The following is a 25,046-nucleotide window of genomic DNA, read 5'->3' on the forward strand; positions in this document are numbered from 1 at the left end:
CACTTATGCTAATTCAGAGCAATTCTATGAAATCATCAAAAGGTTGCTCCTGAGTCTTAAAGCTCTTACACAACAGAAAGGACCACCTTATAACCAGCTCTTGAGTAATGCTCTGTCTGAAGTACATTAGTTAGGAATACCAGTATTTAATGACAAATTGCTCTTGTTGTGTCACAGGATTGACACACTCTGGACACTTGAACATGAAACATTCAGTGCAGAGGGAGTGCTGCATGATCTTTTCGTTAAAGTGTCACACTGAGGTCTTGTTGGTTCAGTTAGATGACCACAAACGATCCCATGGCACCACAGTTTTGATGAAGAGCTCTGCGGTTGTCCTCAATCTTCTGGCCAGAATTTATCCATCAAACAAGATGCGAATAATCAGTATTTTGGTTCATTGCTGTTTCTGGCTGCATGCCGTGAGACCCTTGACTATTGTGTTTCCTACCTCAGAACAACGATGATTGCACTTCAGACATATATCATTACCTGTAAGGTTCTCAAAGACACAAATGGGATACTGATATCCTGTCAAAATTATATAAGAGTTGAAAATGGAATTCAAATTGCCCTGCTCTTCCTGTTCTCAAACCCAGTTGACAAAACATTATGGCTTTATCTACAACTTTGGACTAAAGAACAATATCTCTGGGGACACCACACTGAATGAATGAGACAATGAGCCACAGCTTCAGCTGACATCACACATTCATAACGGTTACAGCACTGAAGGTCTGTTGAAACTGCTAGCTGTCTCCATCAGCAACTCAGTTATTCCTATTCCCACACCAATGCTCCTCAGCCCTGTGATTATTTTCTCCTCGGGTTCTGATTCAATTCCCATTTGAAAGCCTTGATTGAACTTACTCTCAAGCAGTGCATTTCACATCCTGAACACTCGCTGCATGAAGGAGATTTTTCTCACGTTGTTACATTGTCAATCAAATTAAATCAGTGTCCTCTGGTTCTTGACCTTTCCGCCAATGGGAACAATTTCTGTTTATGTATTCTGTCTAAATCCGTAATGATTTTATCAAATCTCCATTTAATCTTCACTTTTCTAAGGAAGACGACCACAGCTTCTTGAATCTATCTCTGTAACTGATTTCCCACATCCCTGAAGCCATTCTCGTAAATCATCTTGGAATGAATGCGTTGTCTTCTGAGAAAAGGCTGGGCAGGTTGTGGCTAAATCCACTGGGAGTTAGAGGAACGAGAGGTGATTTTCTTCAAACACGTGAGATTCTGCAAGGTCTTGACAGGGTAGACACTGAGCAGATGTTCCCCCTTGAGGGAAAGCTTAAAAACACGGAGGAGACAAGGGGAAATGTTTTGTCTCAGAAGATTGTTGGTCAATGCGATCCTCTTCCCAAACAGTAGTACAGGTCAGGGTCATTGAACATTTTCAAAGCTGAGTTAGCGCGATTACAAATTGGCAAGACAGTCAAAGGATATAGAGAGTAGAGAGAAAAGTTGAGGTGAGGCCACAATCAGATCTAATTGAATGGTGGAGTGGGCCTAAGGGCTGAATGGCCTACTCCTTCTCAACCTACTCTGACACCTTCAAATGATCTATGCAAGATCCCCCTGTTCCTGCACCCACTTTGGACTGGTATCTGTTATCTATATTACTGCCAATATGTATCACTTCAGGCTTCTTTGCATTAAACGTCATCGGTCACATATCTGCACAGTCCATCAGCCTACCGCTGTCCTCTTGAAATCTAGATGAACGTATGAATATACAAATTAGGAATAGGATCAGAGTGTTCAATTGCTTGAATCTGGTCCACTCCACAATAAGAGCCTAACATCTGTTTGCCACCTCAAATTTGCATTCCCAACCAATAACATTTCACCCCTTGCCTTACAAGAATCTATCTCTGCATTGAAAATATTCAAGGATTCTGCTCTATAAACATATGAATTTGTAACAAGAGTAGGCCTTTCAGCCCCAAAAAACTGACCTCACTTTTCACAACCATGCGTCAGCTGCAAATTTTGAAATCATTCCTTGCACACTCGAGATCATTACTGTCCTTCAGGGTAAACAGTTGACTAACCATACACCTTCTCATCCATATGTCATAAGTTCACCACTAACCCCTACCATCTGTCACTTAGCCGACTGAAATAAAAATGAGGTAGCTGGGAAACTGGGTAACAGATACAACTGGGTTACATTCCAATTTACATTAAAATGATCAATCCCATGGCTTTGCCATTGTCAGGAAAGAGTTACCTTTGACTCCCTTACAAATGAATGGCAAATTTCAGCTTCTGCTTTAACTGGAGTACATTGTAATAGCACAGCTAAAAATCAGGGTAAATTTTCTCTTGTTCTTTTTGTTCCTTAGTTCAAGAGTGCCTTTTCCCAGTGCCTCAGGTTGTTGCATTGTGTCTGGCTGCGTTCGGTTTGGGCGCCGGTACATCGGGGAAATATGAAAAGGCTTCAAATTTCTAGAGTTCTTCTTGTGATTTATTTGACTACTTCCATTTATCAAAGAAATATTAGGGAAGGAGATGACAGTGTTTTGTTCGATGGGGTGGGAGGTCACGTGAAGAAATTTGCAAGAATGCTTCCAATCAAAGTTGGTATTCTACCCTGGGATCACGCACATGCGTCAGCCATGTTGTAGAGGTGCAATTGTAAACATGAAGCTGCAGCAAATTTGAGATTTCTTTTATTCTTTCTTGGCATTCAACATTGCTGGAAGGCCAGCATCTGCTAGCCACTCCTAACTGCTCTTGAGAAGACCATTATGACTTGCCTTCTCAATTTCTGCAGTATATGCATTGTAGGTAGATGGGGTGTCAATCAACTAATCTGCTTTGTCCTGAATGGTATTAAGCTTCTTGAGTGTTAAGGGAGTTGCACTCATCTGGGCAAATGGGGGGCATTCTATTAAGCTCCTGATATATGCCTTTTAGATGGTGGATTGGAAAGAAGGAAGCCAAACAGGTAGCATTATTTTTCACCAATGTTTGTGTAGAGTAATAAGATGAGACATGAAGTGATTCAAATACATGTACAACTTATTAAACTGTATCAAAATATACATACCACATTAGGGATTTTAGAAATATATTTTATCTGGATTTTATAATCATTTGGCAAGTTTCCAACCTAAACAAAACAAAAAAGGAACATTTTAAGAAGTATAAAAATAATCTGACACTTCACAAACAGTGAATTTCCCCTTTAGTGAGTCAACTGTTTAAAATGTGTACAGCTAACGTTGCCAGAAAGACAATAGCATTGAAAGTAAGGCTATAAAAAAAACATAGCTGGAACCGCAAAACCCATCAGTCAGTCACGTTCAGACAAAAGCCATGATCGTCGACATCACCAGCTCATGCTCTGCTTTGATATAATCTCTAAGCAACATTGTGGATGTTACCTTTGCTCAAAAGCTAAAGTGAACCAGCCGTATAAATATAGTAGCTACAAGAACGGGTCACAGGCTTTGAATTCTGTGATGGCTAATCACCTCCTGTCTCCAATGCACTCCCATCAGCTGAGGCACGAGTCAGGTGCATGATGCAAATCTCCCCATTTGCCTGGTGGGATGAAGTTTAAACAACATTCAAGAAGCTCGACACCACCGAAAACAAAACAGCTCACTAACTGGCACCCAAACTACCACTTTCAATGTTCATTCACTTCACCAGCAATGCACAGTAACAGCAACATGCACTGCAGCAACTCATCAAGGCTCTTTTGACAGAACCTTCCAAACCCTCAACCTCTACCACCCAGAAAGACAAGAACAGCAGATACATGAGAGACCACCACCAGCAAGTTCCCCTCCAAGCCATTCTGACTTGGAAATATGTCATCACTCCTTCAGTGTCTTGGGGTCACTGGGCCAAAGTCCTAGAATTCTCTCCCTACTAGAACTGTGGGTGTCGCTACATCATGGACTGCTGTGATTCAAGGAGGCAGCTCACCATCACCATCACTGGGGAAGTTAGCAATAGGTTACAAATGCTGGCCCAGCCAATGACACCTATGGCTATGAACAAATAAATAAAAATGTTGGAATTTGCTCTTTCCACAGGTTCTGGATAATCTGCTTTGCACTGATGATATTTTCCTATCTGTTGTTTTGGATCTCCTGCATTTTGTTGGAATTACTTACTTTTTTTGCTACTTTTCCCTTTCACTGAGAGCCACAATGGTGGCAACGAACTCCTCATGACTCAGTCCTTGAAAGATTTTTCACATTATGCAATATTCTTCGAAGAGAGAGGGTGCAGAGGAGGTTCACCAGGATGTTGCCTGGTATGGAGGGTGCTAGCTATGAAGAGAGGTTGAGTAGATTAGGATTATTTTCATTAGAAAGACGGAGATTGAGGGGGGACCTGATTGAGGTCTATAAAATCATGAGGGGTATAGACAAGGTGGATAGCAAGAAGCTTTTTCCCAGAGTGGGGGACTCAATTACTAGGGGTCATGAGTTCAAAGTGAGAGGAGGAAAGTTTAAGGGAGATATGCGTGGAAAGTTCTTTATGCAGAGGGTGGTGGGTGCCTAGAAAGCGTTGCCAGCAGAGGTGGGAGACGCAGACACAGTAGCGTCTTTTAAGATGTATCTGGACAGAAACATGGATGGGGGGGGAAAGCAAAGGGATACAGACCCTTAGAAAATAGATGACAGGTTAGACAGAGGATCTCGATTGGCACAGGCTTGGAGGACTGAAGGACCTGTTCCTGTGCTGTAATTTTCTTTGTTCTTTGTTAAGGCTCTTATTCTCAAGAGAAGCGAAAAGGGACCTGACAGAGATTTTCTGAATTCTGTAAGAGTTTAAAGGGAAGCTGTTGAGAAAATGTTTCTGATTGTGTGGGAATCCCTAAACTATGGCCCATAAAAGCAGGATAAACACTATTAAATCCAGTAATGAATTCAGGAGAAACAACGGGCTTAGAATATAGAACTCACCTGTGAAAAGGACTTTTCCTCTTTTGAGATAATTAAAACTAGGGGTCACTGTTTGAAATAAGCTGTCACCCATTTTAGACAATGATAAAAGGATAACTTTTCTCTCAGTGGGTCATGAGTCTTCAATAGTCTCTTCCTCAAATGATTGCTTTTGAATATATTCAAGGCAGAGGTAGATAGATTCTTCAGAAGCAAGCATTTAAAGGCTACCAGGGAGTCAGGCAGAAGGCGGAGCGTGATCTGATTGGACAGATCAAATTGAGATGTTGAGTGGCCTCATCCTGCTCCTAATCTGTATGTTTTGTGTACATCGCTCTAAGGACCAACTGTGGTTAATACTGTGGATGCTTTAAAGGGGAAACTAGTTAACACATATGGGAGAAAGAAATAGCAAGATCCGTGATTGGGTTCAGATGAAGTAGAGTGGGTGGAGGTTTGAATGGAGCATAAGTTTCAGAATACTGCAGTTGGGCTAAATGGCCTGTTTGTGAAACATTCTGCAGGATTTAGTAAGTCTAAGTCTCTGGCTTCCACATGAAAACCTACAGGTACATTTTTTGGACTGGAGATAGCTGTGTGACAACTTGACAATGTTAACTGACACCATTAGAGGAACCTAATGAACACTAATGACAAAAAATTTGGTTGAAGATAAAGCACATGTTCAATCATTCTGGTCTGCCTGTTAAGAGCGATTGACAGGAAGACTGTTTAATTTCAAAGAATAGTGCATAATGCGATCAGCAAAAAGACATGTCTTAAAGAACTGAATTGCTTGTTGCAAAGTATATAGTGCTTTTCACAACCTTGCAAAGCGCTTTACAGTCCCTGTTGTCATGTAGTGAATTTGTACATAGCAATCTCCCATAAGCAGCAATGAGATATTGGCCAGGATAACTCTCCTGCTTTTTGTCAAAATAGTTCCATGAGATATTTTATTTACATCAAAGACAGCAAATATAACTTTAGTTTTCTGGCTGTGAGACAGCACCTTTGACAGTGCAGCTTGATCTCAGTATTGGAAGTGCCAGCCTATTTGGTGCTCAAGCCTTTGGGTTAAGACTTGCATGCAGAACCTCCTAATTCACAGCATGAAAACAGCATCAGTCTGCTAAAAAATCTTGTTTTATTTTAAAAATTCACTCACAGGCTAGGCCAGCATTTATTACCCACCAAGGGCAGTTAATAGGCAACCATATTGCTGTGAGGTTGGAGTCAGATGCAGGCCAGACTGCTTGAGGATGGCAATTTCCCTTCCTAAACAGCATTAGTGAACCAGATGGGCGTGTCCCCCAATAATCAGCAACGGCTTCACAGTTATCATTCGACTCTTAAATCCAGAGATCTCATGAATTCAAATTCTACCATCTGCCATGGCAAGAATTGTACTCTGGTCCCCCGAACATTACCTGGGTCTCTGACTTAATCATCTAGCCCACTGCATGGTAATAGGTACGTTCTGGCTATAAAACCTTATTTCTTGTCTTTTTGTTAAGTGTCTGTCACACTGTTTGCTAATTATTAACTGCTACAGCCACTTTTATGATGGCATCAGCCTAGGAAAACTTGATGTGCTGCAATGAAATCTTCCTGCCACAGGAGGTGCTGTTTGTCACAGATTTGTGTTCCCTCATGCTCACCTACCTGATTTTCTCCCAAGAAGGAGACCCGCTGGGAGCTTGTTCGAACCAATGCTACCTTGCTTGCTTCCCAACTGGCCTACTTGTGATTCTAGACCAACATCAAAGTGCTTGCCTCCTAACTGTCCCCTTAAGTAGCAAAGTAGGCCACTCCATATCAAAACCCCATCTGTTTGAAAAGAGGTTCCACCAATACTTTCTCTGAGCATCATAGGATGGGCAATAAATTCCCATCTTGACAAGGAAATTAGTGTACAATGGTACTTGACTGCAGGTGAACCCTGTTCCAAACAACAATACCTTGCTTGCTTTCCAACTGGCTTCGGTTTTGCTTTTTTAACAATAAATACTACAAAATCCACTTATCCTTTAAGAATAAATTCAGGACCTGATCCCTCATAACTATTGATTAAGCCTGTGTGCCTTGGTCCTAAGCTAACCAATGCCATACAAAATGCGGCAAACTGGTCTTTGCTGTTTTTGGGATTCTGCTGTGTACAAACTGCTGTTACTTGGTTTAAAAAATGCATTGTATAGGAAATAGTTTGGGACATTTCTGAGATTAGTGCTCACTTAAGACATGTTCTTGTTTCTTCAAGTTGACTGTGTGGTTGGATATATTGCGGATGCAGTTAAATGCAGCTAAAAGTGAAGATTTAAAGTAAAGGCTGATACTGGGGATAGCAGGATTGTTCTAGGAGGACAGAATAAATGCAGATTGGACATTTTCTCTGACTGAGGAGTCTGGAATGAGGAGACACAATCCCAGGACACAGGGATAGGCCATTTAGGACTGAGATTAGAAAATATTTTTTTGCTTAAAGAGCAGTAAACCTTTGGAACTTTCCACCGCAGAAGACAGTGGAGGCCAAGTCATTGAATGTATTCAAGAAAAAGATGGATAACTTTTTTTAGATTTTAAAGGGATATGTGGAGAAATTGTGAATATGGCATCGACGTAGAGGATCAGCTGTGATCACACTGAATAGTGGAGCAAGATTGAAGGGCCAAACAACCTACTCCTGCTCCTCATTTCTACACTTCTTTATTATAAATGAATTCATACTCACAAAGTTTCAGTCAAGCTGCTTGATTGACACCGAACCACCACCTTCAACATCCACTTCCTTTATAACCACAATGGTGGCAATTTACACCATTCATAAGGTACACTGTGTAACTCACAAGGATCCTTAGACAGCAACTTTCAAAACCACTTCTTTCATCTAGAAGGACAAGGGCAGTAAATACATTGGAAATCCTATTCCTGCAAGTTCCCCTCTAAATTATACACCATCCTAACTTGGAAAAACATTGGCCATTTTTCACTGTCACTGGGACACAATCTTGGAATTCCCTTTCTAACCGCATTGTGGGCGTTCCCAGGTTCGGACTACTGCAGCAGTACAAATAGGCAGCTCACCACCACCTTCCCAAGGGCAACCAGGGATGCACAACAAATGCTGGCTTTTTAGTGGTATCCACCTTCCGTGAAAAAATTAAATTAGAAATTCCTACACTTTCTTACTTACCAATTCATCAATACGCTTTATGTCATCAGTCACGGGATTCCCTGTTTTGCATATAGGTCCTCCAAATATGGTAGGCAGAAACAAGGGGAGGTAAATCACGCTGTTTATTAAAGTCTGAAATGAAAACAAATTACAACAAAATCAAAACTAAGTGAAAAGTTACAAATGTTCAGATACACAAAGTCTGATCTTCTCTGTGGTGTTATGATTGCAATTAAGCTTCAACAAATATGAGGCAGAGACAAAAGACAGTTAGCTTGTTCTAACCATTATGAGAAAATGGGGATTTACGAACTATCAAAGGGATTTCTGTAACAAAACAAACAGCAACCTATCAAGTTCCCAAGAGTGACAACATAACTTGGACCACTCACGTTGATGCAACGGTCAAGAAACACAACAATGCCTCTTCTTCCTCAGGAGGCTAAGGAAATTTGGCAAGTCCATGAGAACTCTCACCAACTTTTATTGATGCACCATAGAAGCATTTTATCTGGATGTATCATAGCTTGTTATGGCAAATACTCTTCCCAGAACTGTAAGAAACTACAGAGAGAGTTACGAACACAGCTTACTCCATCATGCAAGTCAACCTTCCATCCATTGACAGCACCTATATTTCTCGGGAAGGTAGCCAACATCATCAAAGATCCCTGTACGCCTTGTTTGTAATCTCTTCCAACCTCTTCCATCAGGCAGAAGGTTCAAAAGCTTAAACACTTGCACCAACAGTTCCAAGAACAGCTTGTTATCTGACTTCTGAATAGACCTCTCGAATTTCAAATCTAATGTTGATCTTTCTCTTTGTGGACCTGCTTTGCAACCATAACTGTATATACTTTGCTCTGCTCAATCACCCTATGATGTTTGTATGGTATGATCTGCCTGTACTACATGTAAAACAAAACTTTTCACTGTTCTTAGGTACATGTGACAATAATAAATTAAAACAAATCAAACAACTATTAACTTATATGAGGCCCGTTAACCTCTAATTTACCTTGTGATCTGTCTATTTAGGGCAACTGTTTTGCGCTGGGGCATTGAGGAGTTTATATGCAGCTGATTATTAGCAGCTGAATAATACATTGAGTTGGATGCAGAGTCCCGTTGCAAATTCAACAGCTGGTGAGTAGGTCAGCTGGAGCATGACAGCGCGACATATTTAACCTTGCACTCATGCACTGAAACTTGCCGCAGCATCACTCTTGGCCATACTTCCTTCTTCTCCCCACCATCACACCATTCAAAGGAGCTTCATCCATCTCGAACATTTGTCAAACAGCTCACATACTATTGTAAGGTGGAAGAGGAGCAACTCCATCCCTAACACCCATATGCATTGCTGAAGGTGAGTAAGACAGCTCACTTCACCTTCTCAAGATCAATGAAGGTGGCAGGAAATACTTCCTCAGACAGTGGTGCCCACATTCTGTGTGTACAAGAACAAACTAAAGCAAACTAAGCGACTGCTTCAACCCTACTCATGGCTTTGGTTCTGTTTAAGTAGAATGAGATTCAAATCTTCTGTCTTTCAATTCAATGTGGTATTGTCACAGGAAGTCTACCCTATTCGCATTTTAAAAAACCGCACTATTTTTGTAACTTATTGTATGCATTAGCTACGCTTTCAAAATGCACAGGAAGCTGATCATCACGTCTCCATTCACCTATATCAGATGTGGTTAAATTTGTGGAAACAACTTGAACTTAAGTAGCACCTGAAGCACAGCAAAGTTCTGAAGGTGGTTTTCAAGAATGCTACCAAACAAATACTTGAGACCATTTCACATGAGGAGATATTAGAACAGATGACAAAAAGGCTTGTCAATGTGATAGGCTTTATGCACATTGCAAACTCTCACTGAATTGCACCATTTGCCGCTTCTGTTGTGAAATATTTCTTGTCCACCCTAATCCTTGGCACATAACAGCTCACTCTGTACAGAAAATTCAAGCACAATTAACATGTTTTCATGTATTTATATGTCCCTGGCACTTGCTTCCAATTCCTGTCAGCTTGAGAGTGGGCTGCAAGGGGGATTCCATCAGCGTTGTGAATTTCTGCTGAATCCACACCATTATATCCAAATCTCAGCAGTAATATGTCCAGTGGTCCTGCTTCTTCACCCATCCCCTTAACCCTAACTCACAAGTCCCAGGTCCAGCACTCAGATGTTGCTCAGCGATAATGACAACAACAGAGTTAATGGCAGGATTCCTGGCAGTGTGGAGGGACAGAGGGATCTTGGGGTCCCCATCCATAGATCCCTCAAAGTTGCCACCCAAGTTTGATAGGGTTGTTAAGAAGGCGTATGGTGTGCTGGCTTTCACTGGCAGAGGAATTGAGCTTAACAGCCACAAGGTTATGCTGCAGCTCTATAAACCCCTGGTTGATCACACGTGGAATACTGTCTTCAGTTCTGGTTGCCTCATTACAGGAAGGATGCGGAAGCTTTAGAGAGAGGGCAGAGGAGATTTACGAGGATGCTGCCTGGACTGGAGGGCTGGTCTTATGAGGAAAGGTTAAGGAAGCTAGGGCTTTTTTCATTGGAACAAAGAAGGATGAGAGATGACTTGATAGAGGTGTACAAGATGATAAGGCATAGATGGAGTAGATAGCCAGAGAGATTTTCCCAGGCCTGAAATGACTATTGTGAGGGGGCATAATTTTAAGGTGATTGGAGGAAGGTACAGGGGAGATGTTAAAAGTTGGTTTTTCACACAGAGAGTGGTCTGTCCGTGGAATGCGCTGCCAGCAATGGTATTGGAACCAGATACATTCGGAACATTTAAGCCACTCTTGGATAGGCACCTGAGTGATAGTAAAATGTAGGGTATGCAGGGTAGTTTGATCTCAGAGTAGGATAATAGGTCAGCACAATATCGTGGGCCTAATGGCCTGTACTGTGCTGTAGTGTTCTATGTTTTTAATCTATTCATAAAATGCTCTATAACACCCAACGTGATTCCCCAGTGCAAAGTTTGATACTAAGTTATATAGAGAAGTATTAAGAGTGTGCAAAAACATTAATAGTTGTAAAGGATGAAAAAGAGCTGGAGAAACATTTCAAAGGATCTCCAGTGCTTAGGGCCTTAGCAGATGCAGGCAGGCCACCATTTTTTGAAGCAATTAAAACTGAGGATGAAAACAAGGCCAAGATTAGCACAACAATAACCCGTTTCACATTTTTATTCATGACCACCCAAAAGTTGATACAACTCTGATCAATACAGACAGGCAGATTATCATTTGAGGCTAATGTTTGAAAACTCCAAATTGAGAAATAAATGATGTGTGGCTAATTCTCATCGCGACTGTTAGTGCTCACACTTCCTGTCCATTAGCTCTGTCTTAATCAGCAGTGTTTTATGATAGCTTGCTGGAAGAACATGACTCACATTAAGTGGGCTATCCTGGGATTTACAGCCAGCTGTTCCATCTCCCTCCAGAATACTGTTCCCAGGATCATCCACATTTTCATCTTGGAAAGCAAACATAGTGTCTGACTTGAATATTTTACACTCTTGGTTTTGAGCCATCTTTTGATTTGGAGTGGATGTCAACAGCTTTGCAAAGGAACAAGCCTGACAGAAGAAAAATTATTTTAACCCATCTACGAGCAGACAATCTCTTTTAAATAAGTAACCCTAAACTTAGTTGAAAGATGCTTGGATATGCACCTCAAGTGCCTTAACCTGCAGTACTACAGACCAAATGCTGGAGTGAGGGTTTGGGTTGAGGTGTCTTTTATTGACTGGCTCAGACACAGTGGGGAAGTGGTCTCTTTCTGTGCCATTAGCTTTGTACAATTCTACTCCAACAAAGTTCACCTTCAAGGAGAACTTTTAACCATAATATGTATCTGTCTTCTATCTTTGAACATTCAGATTGCTCAGTATATCCAGTATTTTCTACAGTTAAGAAAAATAAAACAATGCTAGATTAAAGTCAGTAGGGGATTCATTACTTTAATTTTGACTGAGAAAATACTGGTGTCAAAAACAAAGAGCGGGAGGAATTTTGAACTGCATACAAAATGAATTTCTTGACCAGAGATAGTAGGAACTGCACATGCTGGAGAATCTGAGATAAGACGTAGAGCTGGATAAACTCAGCGGGCCAAGCAGCATCATAGGTGCAGGAAAGCTGACGTTTTGGGCCTAGTCCCTTCTTCAGAAATGCCTTCCTCTTTGTAGGTTACGTGGGACAATCCCTCTTCTGTACCTACACTGGTCCCAAACCCCACCTCTTCCTCCATTACATCGATGACTGTATCGGCGCCACCTCGTGCTCCCATGAGGAGCTCAAACAGTTCATCCACTTTACCAATACCTTCCAACCCAACCTTAGGTTCACCTGGACCATCTCTAATACCTCTCTCTCCTTCCTGGACATCTCTGTCTCCTTGTCCAGCAACCACCTAGAAACCGATAACTATTTCGGGCCCACCAACTCCCACAGCTACCTAGAGTACACCTACTCCCCCCCACCTTCCTGCAAAAATGCCATCTCCTATTCCTGATTCCTTCACCGCTGCTGCATCTGCTTCCAAGATGAGGCATTCCGCTCCCATACATTTCAGATGTCCTTGTTTTTCAAGGACTGCAACTTCCCCTCTCAGTATTCAAGAATGCCCTCAACTGTGTCTCCATCATTTCCCGCAACTCATCCCTCACATCCACTCCCCGCAATAATAAAAAACCAAAACAGAATCCCCCTTGTCCTCACATACCACCCCACCAACCTCTGGATCCAACCCATCATCCTCCGACACTTCCGCCATCCGACCCCAATACCAAAGACATTTTTCCCTCCTCACCCTTGTCTGCTTTCTGGAGGGACCACTCTCTCCGTGACTCCCCTGTCTGCTCCACACTCCCCTCCAGCTCCACCACACCCAGCACTTTTCCCCGTAACCACAGCCTTTACACCTCCTCCCTCACCACCGTCCCAGGCCCCAAGAAGACTTTCCACATCAAGCAGAAGTTGACCTGCACAGCTGCTAATGTGGTATACTGCACCCGCTGTTCCTGTTGTGGCCTCCTCTACATTGGGGAAACCAAGCGGAGGCTTGGGGACCGCTTTTCAGAGCACCTACACTCTGTTCGCACTAAACAACTGCACCTCCCATTCGCAAACCATTTCAATTCCCCCTCCCATTCCGCAAACAACATGTCCATCCTGGGCCCCCTGCAGTGCCACAACGATACTCCTCGAAGGTTGCAGGAACAGCAACTCATATTCCGCTTGGGAACCCTGCAGCCTAATTCCATCAATGTGGACTTCACAAGCTTCAAAATCTCCCCTTCCCCCTACTACATCCCAAAACCAATCTAGCTCATCCCCTCCTCCCTAACTTGTCCTTCCACCTATCCCCTCCTCCCATCTCAAGCCCCACCCCCATCTCCTACCTACTAACCTCATCCGACCCCCTTGACCTGTCCATCCTCCCTGGACTGAGCTATCTCCTCCCTTCCTCCCCCCGCTACACTCACCTTTACTGGCTCCATCCCCACTTCTTTGATTGGTCTGTCTCCTCTCCACCTATCTTCTCCTCTATCCATCTTCTATCCGCCTCTCCCTCTCTCCCTATTTACTTCAGAACCTCCTCCCCCTCCCCCATTTCTGAAGAAGGGTCTAGGACTGAAATGTCAGCTTTCCTGCTCTTATGATGCTGCTTGGCCTGCTGTGTTCATCCAGCTCTACACCTTGTTATCTTGAATTCCTTGATCAATGTGTTTCCATCCCACTGAAGAAGAAAGCAGGATTGGGTCTAGATCTAGGGAGGAGAGTGGGATGAGTGCAGCATTCTTGAGTGGAGATGCAGTGGGGAGCACTGTTGATGAATATCACCAGGTTGACAATAGTTATGGAAAAGGATGAGGAACAAGCAGTTGAAGAGGTGATATGGTCAAGTTTGTTTGGAATAAAAAGATAAAACTGTAATCGAACAATTAAACTTGAAAGAAGAGATGGTTCAGGCATAGGGTACATGTATTTCCAATGAGGGGAAAAGGAAGGTTTGCATCAAAGCTAAGGCTTGCTGGATGACCATACAGTGATTAAAATGACACCGAAGGCAAAAATTTATATCAAATGTTAAAGTCATAATGCAGCATAAGACGAAATAAGACAGCACTGTAGTGATTGTAACAAGGTCAGACATTTGGGCATCACAGGATATGAGTTCCCTGACTGGGGCTGTTAATCTGGTCAGGGATTGGATCAGGGAGTCCTGGTTGATATAAAAAGGTTGAGTGTCAGAGATTCTGACATTCTGGTGCCTGACTCTGTATCAGGCAGTACTGTGGCCAAGGGCTGTTCATCTGCTAATGAAGGATGAAGGGATTCCGGCCCCTGTGAGTTATTTCAAGCGCTATAGGAAACTAAAGGAACAAAAAGTAGAGTGGCATGAAGAGGAACTCAGACGTCTTCTATAAACATTTATACAGATGGGTGTGGGTTATGCAACACTCAAGTAGCTTAACACCATTCAGGACAAAACAGCCAACTTTACTGGCAGCCCATCCACCATCTTTAACATTTAGTCCTTTTGCTCACGGTGTGCAGTGGCAGCAGTATAGAGCATCGACAAGATGCACAGCAGTAACTCAGCAAGGCTGCCTCGACAGTACCTTCTAAACCTATCATCATTACCATCTGGAAACACAAAGACAGTAGATACACGGGAACAACATCAGCTTCCAAGCCACACGAAATCCTGACTTGGAGTTATAATCATCATTCCTTCACTGTCTCTGGGTCAAAGTCCTGAAACTTGCTCCCTGATGGTGTTTCCAGTGTCCCTACACGACATGAACTACAAGAAAGCAGCTCACCACCATCTATAGAACATAGAACATTACAGCACAGTACGGGCCCTTCGGCCCTCGATGTTGTGCCGACCTGTCAAACCGATCTCAAGCCCATCTAAGCTACACTATTCCATGTACGTCCATATGCTTGTCCAATGACACCTTAAATGTACCTAAAGTTGGCGAATCTACTACCGTTGCAGGCAAAGCGTTCCATTCCCTTACTACTCTCTTGAGTAAAGAAACTACCTCTGACATCTGTCCTATATCTTTCACCTCTCAATTTAAAGCTATGCCCCCTTGTGCTCGCCGTCACCATCCGAGGAAAAAGGCTCTCCCTATCCACCCTATCTAACCCTCTGATTATTTTATATGTTTCAATTAAGTCACCTCTCAACCTTCTTCTCTCTAATGAAAACAGCCTCAAGTCCCTCAGCCTTTCCTCGTAAGATCTTCCCTCCATACCAGGCAACATCCTAGTAAATCTCCTCTGCACCCTTTCCAAAGCTTCCACATCCTTCTTATAATGCGGTGACCAGAACTGTACACAATACTCCAAGTGCGGCCGCACCAGAGTTTTGTACAGCTTCACCGTAACCTCTTGGTTCCGGAACTCGATCCCTCTATTAATAAAAGCTAAAACACTGTATGCTTTCTTAACAGCCCTGTCAACCTGGGTGGCAACTTTCAAGGATCTGCGTACATGGACACCGAGATCTCTCTGCTCATCTACACTACCAAGAATCTTACCATTGGCCCAGTACTTTGCCTTCCGGTTACTCCTACCAAAGTGCATCACCTCACACTTGTCTGCATTAAACTCCATTTGCCACCTCTCAGCCCAGCTCTGCAGCGTATCTATGTCTCTCTGCAACCTACAGCATCCTTTGTCACTATCCACAACTCCACCGACCTTAGTGTCGTCTGCAAATTTACTAACCCATCCTTCTACGCCCTCATCCAGGTCATTTATAAAAATGACAAACAACAGTGGACCCAACACTGACCCTTGTGGTACACCACTAGTAACTGGTCTCCAGGATGAACATTTCCCATCAACTACCACCCTCTGTCTTCTTTCAGCAAGCCAATTTCCGATCCAACCTGCTATATCTCCCACAATTCCATTTCTCCGCATTTTGTACAATAGCCTACTGTGGGGAACCTTATCGAACGCCTTGCTGAAATCCATATACACCACATCAACCGGTTTACTCTCATCTACCTGTTTGGTCACCTTCTCAAAGAACTCAATAAGGTTTGTGAGGCACGACCTTCCCTTCACAAAACCTTCGCAAGCAATAAATGCTGGTCTAGCCAGCAATGTCCACACCCCTGGCACAATTTAAAGAAAAGGTAGTCAAAAAAAAGTTTTATAGATTATGGACCAAGAAGGAGATTTTTTTGAGGAAGTGGTAGCTATGGCTGAAGGACTAAAAAAGCACTTTGTAGCTGTCTTCACTGACAGCAGAGATGTGCCTGGGAGATTTTGTAGGGTTCAGTATTCAGTACTGGGCTGCTTACTCTCATGAACTCCAAAATTCCTCTGTTCTTTTTCACTTCTCAGAATCCAAACATTCATTGCATTGTCATGAATTCTTTACCTTCCTCAAACACATGAATCCACATGAGTCAACACGGCTTTGTGAGGGGTAGGTCATGCCTCACAAACCTTATCGAGTTTTTTGAGGATGTGACTAGAAAAGTTGATGAGGGTCGAGCTGTGGATGTGGTGTATATGGGCTTCAGCAAGGCATTTGATAAGGTTCCCCATGGTAGGCTCATTCAGAAGGTCAGGAGGAATGGGATACAGGGGAACTTAGCTGTCTGGATACAGAATTGGCTGGCCAACAGAAGACAGCGAGTGGTAGTAGAAGGAAAATATTCTGCCTGGAAGTCAGTGGTGAGTGGTGTTCCACAGGCCTCTGTCCTTGGGCCTCTACTGTTTGTAATTTTTATTAATGACTTGGATGAGGGGATTGAAGGAGGGGTCAGCAAGTTTGTAGATGACATGAAGGTTGGAGGTGTCGTTGACAGTATAGAGGGCTGTTGTAGGCTGCAGCGGGACATTGACAGGATGCAGAGATGGGCTGAGAGGTGGCAGATGGAGTTCAACCTGGATAAATGCGAGGTGATGCATTTTGGAAGGTCGAATTTGAAAGCTGAGTACAGGATCAAGGATAGGATTCTTGGCAGTGTGGAGGAACAGAGGGATCTTGGTGTGCAGATACATAGATCCCTTAAAATGGCCACCCAAGTGGACACGGTTGTTAAGAAAGCATATGGTGTTTTGGCTTTCATGAACAGGGGGATTAAGTTTAAGAGTCGTGAGATCTTGTTGCAGCTCTATAAAACTTTGGTTAGACCGCACTTGGAATACTGCGTCCAGTTCTGGTCGCCGTATTATAGGAAAAATGTGGATGCTTTGGAGAGGGTTCAGAGGAGGTTTACCAGGATGCTGCCTGGACTGGAGGGCTTATCTTATGAAGAGAGGTTGACTGAGCTCGGTCTCTTTTCATTGGAGAAAAGGAGGAGGAGAGGAGACCTAATTGAGGTATACAAGATAATGAGAGGCATAGATAGAGTTGATAGCCAGAGACTATTTCCCGGGGCAGAAATGGCTAGCACGAGGGGTCATAGTTTTAAGCTGGTTGATGGAAAGTATAGAGGGGATGTCAGAGGCGGGTTCTTTACACAGAGAGTTGTGAGAGCATGGAATGCGTTGCCAGCAGCAGTTGTGGAAGCAAGGTCATTGGGGTCATTTAAGAGACTGCTGGACATGCATATGGTCACAGAAATTTGAGGGTGCATACATGAGGATCAATGGTCGGCACAACATTGTGGGCTGAAGGGCCTGTTCGGTGCTGTACTGTTCTATGTTCTATGTTCTCTATGTTCTAATCCACAATTCTCCAGTTTAAATTCCATTTGTCACTTTCTGCTCATCTGACCAGTCCATTGCTTTCACCCTCTACAATCAACCACACATCATCGGCAAATTTCTGAATCACATCCTCTGCAATTAATTCTGATTCATCGTTAGTTACCAAGAAAAACAAGGGACCTACTACTGAGCCCAGTGGCAGCCTGGCAGTCACAAAAACAGCAATCATTATTACGCTTTTATTCCTGCCAATAAGCCAACTTTGGATTTGACTTGCCACATTCCTAGTGGTACCTAAGCTCCCACCTGTATAACTTGTTTGCCATGTCAATCATTACTGAAAAACAGATAAATTACATGTAGATTAGGTTAATTATTCTACTCCCATTCATTCTCTTTATTATCACCCCAAAAAATTCAAACAAGTGAGTCAGACATAGCACTACCTTCAACTAAACTACGTTTATTCCACTCATTTAATCTACACTTTGCTGAATTGTGATTCTGTTACTCAGAACTTTTCCTGTAATTTTCCACGACCGAGGTTAGGGTGACCTGTAAATATTTGGCATATTTTTTTCTCCTTCTTTGAACAATGGTACAACGTAAGAAGTATTACTGTCCTTCATACCTAAGGCCAAGGTGATAGTCACAGCCTGTTTGTTGCTCCTTTGCATTTTCCCAGAAATCTGGAATACATTTCTTCTGGATTTGGCAATTTATCCACTTTCAAGAAAGACAAACCACTTAATCACTCTATTAATTTTTAACCATCAATAATTCACACTCCTCCTCCTTAACGCACATATTACCCTCACTCTAAAGATCCAGAACGATCATTCACATAGCTCTCAGCCTCATGGGTGCACCAGTGATGCCAGCTGCTGCTTAAGCTCAGGCCCACTGATCTTGCTTCCTGTTTGCCTGGAGGTCTGCGACCATGAGGAATGGCATGGAATTCCCGCATGTCACAGAAGGTTCTGGAAGATGAGAGATGGAGTGCCATGTCTCTATTCAACAGAATACTATCCAAGTATACAGTAGTCTGGACAACAATAACATGTGCTTTAATATAGATTAAGGTTATCCTTTGCCATATTAAATATTATTAAGGAGGTCTTAGAAACTTGTTTGAAGTGTTACATTTTAATAAACATCTTTAAGGAGGTGAGAGGGCAGGGATACTCAGGGAATTTCAGAAAATGGCACTGAAGTAAAAGCAAAATATTGTGAACGCTGGAGATCTGGGAATGCTGAAGAAGAATAATGTTGAACTCTGAATGTTAACTTTGTTTCTCCCTCTTCAAATGCTGCCAGATTAACTCAATATTGTCAGGCTTTCCTCTTTCAGAGTTTAGCACCTGGACAGAATCATAAAATTCCAACTGTGTGAAAGCAGGCATTTGGTCCATCAAAACCATACTGGATCTCTGAAGATCATGCCACCCAGACTCATCCCCCTGGCCTACACATTCCTAGATACTGCAGCATGGCCAATCCACCTAACTTGCACAGCTTTGGACTGTAGGAGGAAACCACAGCACCCAGAGGAAACCCACGCAGTCACAGGGAAAACATGCAAACTCCACACAGACAGTCACTTGAGGCTGGAACTGAACCTAGATCCCTGGCACTGTGAGGCAGCAGTGCTAATCACTGAGCCACCACATGACTGCTGAAGGCACCCCCACCAGCAGTGAAACAATGAAAATCAGGGTATGTACGCAGACAAAATTGGAGGACTGCAGAGATATTGCAGGGGTATGGACGGCTGGAGGAAGTTATAGAGCTCAGGACGTTGAAGTGGGATTTACAGTCACATGTGAGGCACTGACACAATTTGAAAACAAGGAATCCTTGAGAATTTTAAAAGTGGTATGTTCCCAGACCAAGAACCAATGTTGATTAGCAACACTATGGATGATGTGTGATTGGGCAATAAGCAGAAGAGTTTTGGACTACAGTCAGAGAGACATAGAAATGTACAGCACGGAAACAGGCCCTTTGGTTCAACTTGTCCACGCTGAGCAGATACCCTACATTAATCTAGTCCCAATTGCCTTTGTACGCATATACCCATCCAGATGTCTTTTAAATGCTGTAATTGTACCAGCTTTCACCACTTCCTCTGGCAGGTCATTCCATACATGCACCACCCTCTGCGTGAGAAAGTTGCCCCCTACGTCCCTTTTAAATCTTTCCCCTCTCACCTTAAACCCATGTCCTTTAGTTTTGGTCTCCCCCACCCTGGAGAAAAGATCTCGGCGATTCATCCTATCCTTGCCCTTGATGATTTTATAAACATCTATGAGGTCACCTCTCAGCCTCTGATGCTCCAGGGAAAATAGCCCCAGCCTATTCAGCCTCTCCCTATAGCTCAAACCCTCCAGCCCTGGCAACATCCTTGTAAATCTTTTCTGAACTATTTGAGGTTTTTCATCATCTTTCCTATAGGAAGGAGAATTGAACACAGTATTCCAAAAGTGGCCTAACCGATCTCTTGTACGGCTGTAACATGGCCTCCCAACTCCTATTCTCAATGCACTGTCCAATAAAGGCAAGCATACGAAATGCTTTCTTCACAAACCTGTCCACCTGAGACTCCACTTTCAAGCAACTATGAACTCTTTCTTAGGCACCACTCCCCAGGCCCTTACCATTAAGTGCATTAGTCCTGCACTAATTTGCCTTACCAAAATGGGTTAGCAGAGGAGAATAGATTTCTAACTTTTTGACAAAGTAGATTTGAGCCATTCTGCAAAGTTTTTTACTCACAATCAAACCTTCCATTTCTGCAAGACTTCTCTGAGGAATTTGTTTTCAAATCTGTCCAGTGCAGCTATTCTGACAAAGCTATTCTATCCTCTCAATAAGCTTTGAAGTTAATTGTTACCTCATCCCTTTTCTCCCCACTGCTTGCTTGCCTTCAACGTGGCACACATTTCAGAAACTTCTTATCAAACTTATTTACCTTGACCGTCAAAATTAAATGACAGTGCCGATTCTTCAGGGATCTTTTACAGCTCATTTTCGTTAATTTTGACATTGAAAGTTATGAGTAAAGAAAGTTTTATCTCTGTGATGTCGACAAAACATAACTCACTGAGCTAAAACAACGTGCTACCTTTTAGTAATATTTCAGTTGTCAGGAGTTATTCACAGTCATGGAGAGAAATGGCTTGTAGAATGTTGCATGAGCACCCGATGTATACCGATAGCAATGGAATGCACAAGATTAAACATTGTCTCTTATGCTTATCTCTTTGCTCACTGGGTGGTAAGCCTTCCTGCTTAATTTGGTGGAAAACCAATGACATTTTTCTAAATAATGAGAAGCAAGAATGAGGAAATGTAAGTATTAACTTGAGCATTATAAATGATTCTATGCTGCAATGATGCATGGAGTCACTCAGGTTGAAACACCCAACCTGGGTCACTGATTGTGGGAAAGTTGGGGATAAGGAGGGATCAGGGTTGGAAGATAGGTACAGCTTGGTTCAACTTCTTACTTAAGTCATGTCACAATTTGAAAAACTGGTCAAAAATTATTTTCAATCTTCAAGGCAAGAAAAAGTGTATTGTTTACAGCATATGTAGAAGCAAGCAGTTTCCTGAGGTCATTCTGTTTAAATGGCTGTTTTTAGCTAATTACTTACATTTTGAACTTTGCATCTGCCTCTCTATTTATTGATAAATCTATCGATTCACCTGTCGGCCTATTGACTTGGTTATATAGTATTTTTAACTCTCACTCCAAACGCATAAGATTTCCAATCCCCTCTCCTTGGACTTCAGTACCAAATTAGGCTGTGCTCCTAGTCACGATACTTGGTTAGCAGACAAAGAGTGCAGAATAGGAATTAATGGTCATTTTGAGAGCACAAACCGGTGACAAGTAAGTACCAATACTCTGGACCCTGTTATTAACAACATATATCAACAATTTTGCACGAGGGTTATCAAGTTTAATGTTGTGATGCTTGCCCATGGCACAAAGTTAGATGTGAGTATGAGGGGTAAGGAGGATGTCTTGAGCTTTCAAGGTGATTTGGACAAGGTGAGTGAGTGGGCAAATGCATTGCAGATGAGGTATAACGCAAATAAATGTGACATTGTCCACCACGGTACAAAATACAGAACAGAAGGCTATTGTCAACATGGTGATAGATTGGGAAACGCTGACGTAGAAAGGGGCCTACAAATTCCTGTGCACTGATTGCATGTTCCTGATGACTATGTCTGCAGCAAGTGTGTCTGGCTGCAACTCCTCTCAGACAACATGGATTGGCTGGAGTGGCATGTGGAGGCAGAGAACGTGATAGGTAGTAGCGTCAGGGAGATGGTCACACTGCAGGTTCAGTCAGGTAGATAGGTGACTACCACGAGAGATAGGTAGGCAGTCTCCTGTGGATATCCCCCTCCCAAACAATGTACCATGTTGGATACTGCTGGGCTGATAGCCTTTCAGGGGAAAAAAGCAGCAGCAGCAGCCAACGAGTCTTTGTCATCACTGGGTAAGGCAAAGTCCAAATGAGAAACTGTGAGAGGGGACTCTCAAGTCAGGGGCATCAACGGGCATTTTCTGCGGCTGCCAGCAAGACCCCAAGATGGTGTGGTGTCTCCCTGGTGCCAGGGTCAAGGACGTCTCAGAGCAGCTGCGGCGATTTCTCAAAGGGGAGCGTGAAGCAGTCGGAGATCATTGTACACATTGGTACCAATGACATAGGTAGAAAAACGGATGAGGTCCTGCAGAGTGAATAAAGGCAATTAGGCAGGAGGTCAAAAGGCAGGATCTCAAGGCTAGTAATCTCCGGATTACTCCCAGTGCCAAGGGAATAGGTGGACAGGGCAGATGGATGTGCAGCTGAGGAGCTGGTGCAGGGGCCAGGGATTCAGATTTTTGGATCTTTGGGAACTCCTATAGGGCACAGGTGACCTATGCAAGAGGGACAGGTTGCAGCTGAACTAAAGGGGGAACCAATGTCCCCAATGTCTAGCGATTTGCTAGAGCTACTCAGGAGGTTTTAAACTAGTCTGGGGGGATGGGACCGTAAACAATAGTGAGACAAAACTGATGGTTGAGGCTTATACATAAGTTAAAGAGACGAAGTTAAACAGACAAGGCAGGAAACAGTATGGTACGGAATGAGGGAAGACCAAAGAATTAAACTGCATTTATTTCAATGCAAAAGGCCTGACAGGTAAGGGGGATAAACTCAGGGTATGGACGAGAACATGGGACTGGGACATCACAGATATTACAGGAATGTAATTGAGGGAGGAACCAGACTGGCAGTTCAATTTGTTGGAGTATAAATCCTGTAGGAGGCAAACAATGAAGGGAAGTGGCGTTTTTCATGAGGAAAAAAATCAAAGTAGTACTTAGAGAGGGTATTCCTGAAGGATTGTCCAGTGAGGCTATATGGGTGGATCTGAGAAATAAGAAGGGGTGATCATTTCGATGGGATTGTAAATATAGGCCCCCACAATAGTCAGCAGGAAATTGAGGAGTAAATATGTAGAGAGATCACGGATAGCTGTAAAAATGATAAGAGTTATAATTGTAGGGGATTTTAACTCTCCAAACATAGACTGGGACTGCCGTAGTGTTAAGGGCTTAGATGGGGAATAATTTGTTAAGTGCGTTCAGGAAAAACTTCTCGGAGAAGGGGCAAAACTAGACCTCCTCTTGGGAAACAAGGCAGAACAAGCAACTGAGGTAATAGTGGGGAACAATTTGGGATCAGTGACCATAATTCGATTTGTTTAAAATAGTTATGGAAAAGGATAGTTTGGTCATAAGTTAAAGTTCTAAACTGGGGCAAATCCAATTTTGATGGTATCAGACATGAACTTTCAAAAGTTGATTGGGGAGGCTGTTTGCAGGTGAAGGGCTGTCTGGAAAGTGGGAGGCTTTCCAAAGTGAGACAATGGAAGTTCAGGGCCAGCATGTTCCTATTAGGGTGAAGGGCAAAACTGACAGGGGTAGGGAACACCAGGTTATTAGAGATATTGAGGTTCTAGTCAAGAAAAGGAAGGAAGCATATGTCAGATATAGACAGTTGGGATCAAATGAATCCCTTGAGGAGTATAGGGGCTGTAGAATTACACTTAAAGGGAAATCAGGAGGGCAAAAAGGGGACATAAGATCGCTTTGGCAGATAGGATAAATGAAAATCTGAAGAGATTCTACAAGTATATTAAAAGCAAAACAGTAATTAGGGAGAGAATAGGGCCCCCAAAAGATCAATGAGGTCATTGTGGGTGTGGAGGTGTGGAGCCACAGGAGATGGGCAAGATCCTAAACGAATACTTTGTGTCAGTATTTACTGTGGCGAAAGACATGGAAGCTAGGGAACTCGGTGAAGTAAATAGTGATGTCTTAAAAAGAGTCCACATTACAGAAGAGGAGGTGCTGGAGGTCTTAAAATACATAAAGATAGATAAATCCCCAGGACCTGACCAAGTGTATCCCATGACATTGTGGGAAGCAATGTTCAAAAGGCAGAATCTCAAGGTTAGAAACCTGAGCCCCTTGCTGAGATATTTGTACCATCGACAGCCTGGTGAGGTGCCAGAAGACCGGAGAGTGGACAATGTTGTGCCATTATTTAAGAAGTGCTGCCTAATCTCTAATAAGTGGGTAAGTTGTTGGAGGGTTCTGAGAGACAAGATCGGTATGCATTTAGAAATCAAGGTCTGATTAGGGATAGTCAGCATAGCTTTGTGCATGGGAAATCATGTGTCAAAAATTTTTCTGAGTTTTCTGAAGAGGTGACTAAGAAGATAAATGAAAGCAAAGCAGTAGATGTTGTCTACATGGACAGTAGCAAGATCATCGACAAGATTCCACATGGTAGACTGGTTACTAAGGTTAGATCACATGGGATCCAGGGAGAGCTGGCCAACTGGATACAAAATTTGCTTGACGGTAGAAGACAAAGGGTGGTGGTAGAAGGTTGTTTTTCAGACAGGAGGCCTGTGACCAGTGGTGTCCCACAGGGATCAGTGCTGGCTCAACATCTGTTTGTCACTTATATACACAAATTGGTTGAGAATGTATGTGGCATGGTGAGTAAGCTTGTGGATGACACCAAAATTGATTGTGAAGAAGGTTATCTAAGAGTACAACAGGATCTTAAACAACGTCAGTCTGTTCGCCACTGTATAGCAAATGGTGTTTAACTCAGATAAATGTGAGGTGTTGCAGTTTGATAAGACAAACTAG

At 42.9% G+C, this 25,046-nt stretch overlaps 1 protein-coding gene across 2 annotated transcripts in view; it reads right to left on the minus strand.

Moving 5' to 3' along the window:
• The window catches only part of kitlga (kit ligand a), a 142,987-nt gene that overhangs the window by 74,135 nt on the left and 43,806 nt on the right, over positions 1 to 25,046 (minus strand). For both annotated transcript variants that reach the window (XM_048549600.2, XM_048549601.2), the window contains exons 2-3: positions 8,116 to 8,229; positions 3,068 to 3,130 (exon numbers count right to left, since the gene is read on the minus strand). In XM_048549600.2, coding sequence (XP_048405557.1) covers positions 3,068 to 3,130; positions 8,116 to 8,229 — 177 coding nt within the window. The remainder of the gene's footprint in view (positions 1 to 3,067; positions 3,131 to 8,115; positions 8,230 to 25,046) is intronic.

This window comes from Stegostoma tigrinum, chromosome 18 (assembly GCF_030684315.1).
Source record: "Stegostoma tigrinum isolate sSteTig4 chromosome 18, sSteTig4.hap1, whole genome shotgun sequence".
NCBI lineage: Eukaryota > Metazoa > Chordata > Chondrichthyes > Orectolobiformes > Stegostomatidae > Stegostoma > Stegostoma tigrinum.